Source organism: Vigna umbellata, chromosome 1, assembly GCF_029865625.1.
Source record: "Vigna umbellata cultivar VRB3 chromosome 1, Vumbellata_1.0, whole genome shotgun sequence".
NCBI lineage: Eukaryota > Viridiplantae > Streptophyta > Magnoliopsida > Fabales > Fabaceae > Vigna > Vigna umbellata.
The window spans coordinates 93,569,847-93,572,937 of record NC_142165.1 but is presented as its reverse complement, the minus strand read 5'-3'; the positions used below and the strand labels follow the sequence as shown (position 1 = coordinate 93,572,937).

At 35.3% G+C, this 3,091-nt stretch overlaps 1 protein-coding gene across 1 annotated transcript; it reads right to left on the bottom strand.

Moving 5' to 3' along the window:
* Window positions 1-383: 383 nt before the first annotated feature.
* On the bottom strand, window positions 384-1,437 carry ERF5 (ethylene responsive element binding factor 5). Its single transcript, XM_047324872.2, has one exon. The coding sequence runs from the start codon at window positions 1,332-1,334 to the stop codon at window positions 498-500; it is 837 nt and encodes a 278-aa protein (XP_047180828.1). The 5' UTR covers window positions 1,335-1,437; the 3' UTR covers window positions 384-497.
* Between the last annotated feature and the right edge of the window lie 1,654 nt (window positions 1,438-3,091).

Sequence of the window (3,091 nt, the reverse complement as noted above, 5' to 3'; positions counted from 1 at the left end):
ATTTCCTGCAACTTGATTTTAGAAGTGTATCTTGCATTTCTTTAATGAGTAGATCAAAGGTCTAATGAAAAAAACTAATAGCAAAAGGACAACAAGCAGAGGGAAAAAAAGAAGTAATTGTTATTCTATCCATATTTTGTTTTTCCTTTTTAGGTGAAAGTTTGTAACAAGTACAAATGTGCCTAACTGACTGTTACCGAAGCATTAATGCCTCAATTTAACCTTTTAAAACACTAAATTAACTTCTTTTTTCAAATATTAATTTTGTAAACCAAATTATCTTGTTATTATATGTTCAAGAGTGATTAATTAAATTTAAAATTAAGATAAAAGATGAACAAAATAGTGATGTAGTAATAGCATTGAGCTAAACTGAAAAAAAGTGATCGGAGAACGATTGAAGATTGTTGAATTAACAAATTTGTGAAATGTACACTGTACTCATCCCCAAACAGGACGCTGTAAAAAGAACCAAAAGCACTCTTAAATCACTAATTTCACACAACCATTAGTTGTGAAAATCCAAAAGCCGGAAGAGGAGATAACGGCGACAACGGCGGAACGTTGAAAATCTCCTTCACATCATTATCCCAGAACCCGGTCCACATAGACGGCGTTAACGGCATCTCCCGAAAACAGTTCACCTCCTGTTCCGTCGTTTTCTCCTTCTTCACAACCGGCTTCACTTCCTCTACCTCCTCCTCCTCCTCGCGCCGCCGCTTCCTTTCGCCTTCGGCGTCCGCGGTCTCCTCCACCGCGCCTGCTTCGAGCGGGAAGTTGAGGATGGCCTTTGAGCCGCGGAGCCTGAAGGCAGCACGGTCGTAGGCCTTGGCGGCCTCGATGGCGGTGTCGAAGGTTCCAAGCCACACTCTCGACCCGCGCTTGTTCGGGTCGCGGATCTCGGCGGCGAACTTTCCCCAAGGCCGCTGGCGGACTCCTCTGTAGTGCTTCTTCTCCGGCTGGTTCTCCGGCAATAGCACAGCCGGGTTGGGATCCTGTTTCCCAAATTGGATCCACTCGGTCTGCTTGGGGAGAGAGATTTGCAGAGAAGGTTTCCGATTTAATTGAGGTTTCTTGTGAGTCGATGTGAGGGGTTTGGGGGTGTCGAGGTCGATTATTTGGGGTTTGGAGTCGAATTCGAAAAGGGGTAATTGAATTTGAGGATCGAGGAGCTCAGTGAAGCAGTGATCGAAGGAGAGGCAAGAGTCTGAGGAAGAAGATTGAGAAGGGCTTTGATTGGTTTGATTATTTTGGGGAGTGGCGAGTGGAGAGAGTTCACCTAAAAGATGCAACTTGATGCGATTCAAAGCTGAAACTTCTGCTGCGTTGGCCATGCTTGAGTTGAAGCGCGTTTGGTCTTTGCAGGTAAAGTGTTTGAAGAATTGCAAGGGATGAGGTTTAGTTTGGTTTGGATCGGATTGAGTCGTGTGTCTTAGTTGAGTTGAATGGGGTTTATATAGTGGGGAGAAAGCTCAAATTTTTAACTTGTAGGCGACTTTCAACTCTCCTGCTACGATGGAATCACGAAGCATCCTACAACTTGCATCATCAATTATTCTTATCGTGAAAACATGGATATTTTAATTCTCTGCGCTCCGGAACACCCTACTAACCCTGTTCCATATCCTTTTTCTAATTACCTCTTCTTTTGTCTTTTCTCCCCTCTTTACTTTACAAAACTAACCTTCTCTTTCTTTCTATTTTTACCTCTCTTTTTATTTCACAACACAATTTCTCAAATTTCGATTACTCCTCATGTACTTTATCTATTTTGTTCAACTGTCATTTGACTTTTAAACAAATATTTTTTTTTCTAATGAAAAATACCGAGTTTAACTTTTCTATACGCTACAGATGGTAGATAATTAAAAGTCCAGACGACCTTCTTGCGTAGCTGGGATGATTCAAAACTAGATTCGGCTAAAAGAATAATCACAAATTAAACTAAAAGCAAAAGAATTATTCAAATTTAAATTTCTTTTAACTTTTATTTTTTCCCACTACCAGACGGTTTTGTTTGGATTCATAATAGAAAGATTAAACCAAAACCTTATTGTATTTATGTTAATATTATATATGTAGTAGATAGATTCAACTAGAAAGAAAAATTTTGTAGTATGATTGTACTTTATTTATTATATTTATAAAACGAAATTGTTTAGAGAGTTGTCAAGCAAGTCTTTATCTCAATTAGTCCAATAGTGGTTTTAAGGTCAACTGATCAATTTAGTGAATTTTATGTCAATTGGTTAGTTTAATTGGTGGTTTCCAAATTCAAGTGTTGTTTGGTTTGAATAGTTTTTCGTGCGTTTAAACTTTTGAATGATATTTACATAAAATACTTTAATGTTAAAATAAAAATTGTGACTAAAAAGAAAAATATTAGGTTCCATGATGTGTGTGTTGTGTATGTATTTGAAATTCATCTTAGACTTTTACTTATGATAGTGTTATGAGTTTTTATCTTTTTGTCGGTCTAATTACATTTAATCATATTTTAATGAGTAGTAGTAAATTGATTCATAATTATTATTTATGTTAACATGACCTTTATTTTGTAACTGATCATTTATATTGTTCGGTCAGGGTGATCGATTGAGGATAATTGATTTATAATAATCAATCAAGAGTTGTCAATCCAGATAGATCAGTCAGATGGTCAGACTAAAGTGGTTAATTATAATCTATATACACATAATATAAAAACATAAATTCGTATTAGAATTTCAATTATAAAATTATATAATTTGTATTAATATATATTAAGTTAAAATTATGAATTTAAAAAAATCTTATAATAAATATTTTGTTTAACAACTGTTTATTGTAAAATATTTAACAACTTCATAATGACAAAAACGTATTAATGCAATAAAACATTGGATTGATTTGGTTGAAGAGTTTGTTAAGAAAATTCGACCAAACACAATTTATTTGAAGAGTTCAAGAAAATGAGAAAGCGGAATGTGACATGTGGATTTGGTCACTTGGTTGATTTAAAACTGTGGCTGCAACGTGCAAACAAAGTCTTTCAGTGACTTTTTTGTGTGTGTGTGTATATATATATATGTTTTGTTTGAATAATCTTAAT

What these genes read in the sequence shown, in the direction of transcription:
- ERF5 (XM_047324872.2), bottom strand. Translation starts at nt 1,334, where the DNA reads ATGGCCAACGCAGCAGAAGTTTCAGCTTTGAATCGCATCAAGTTGCAT.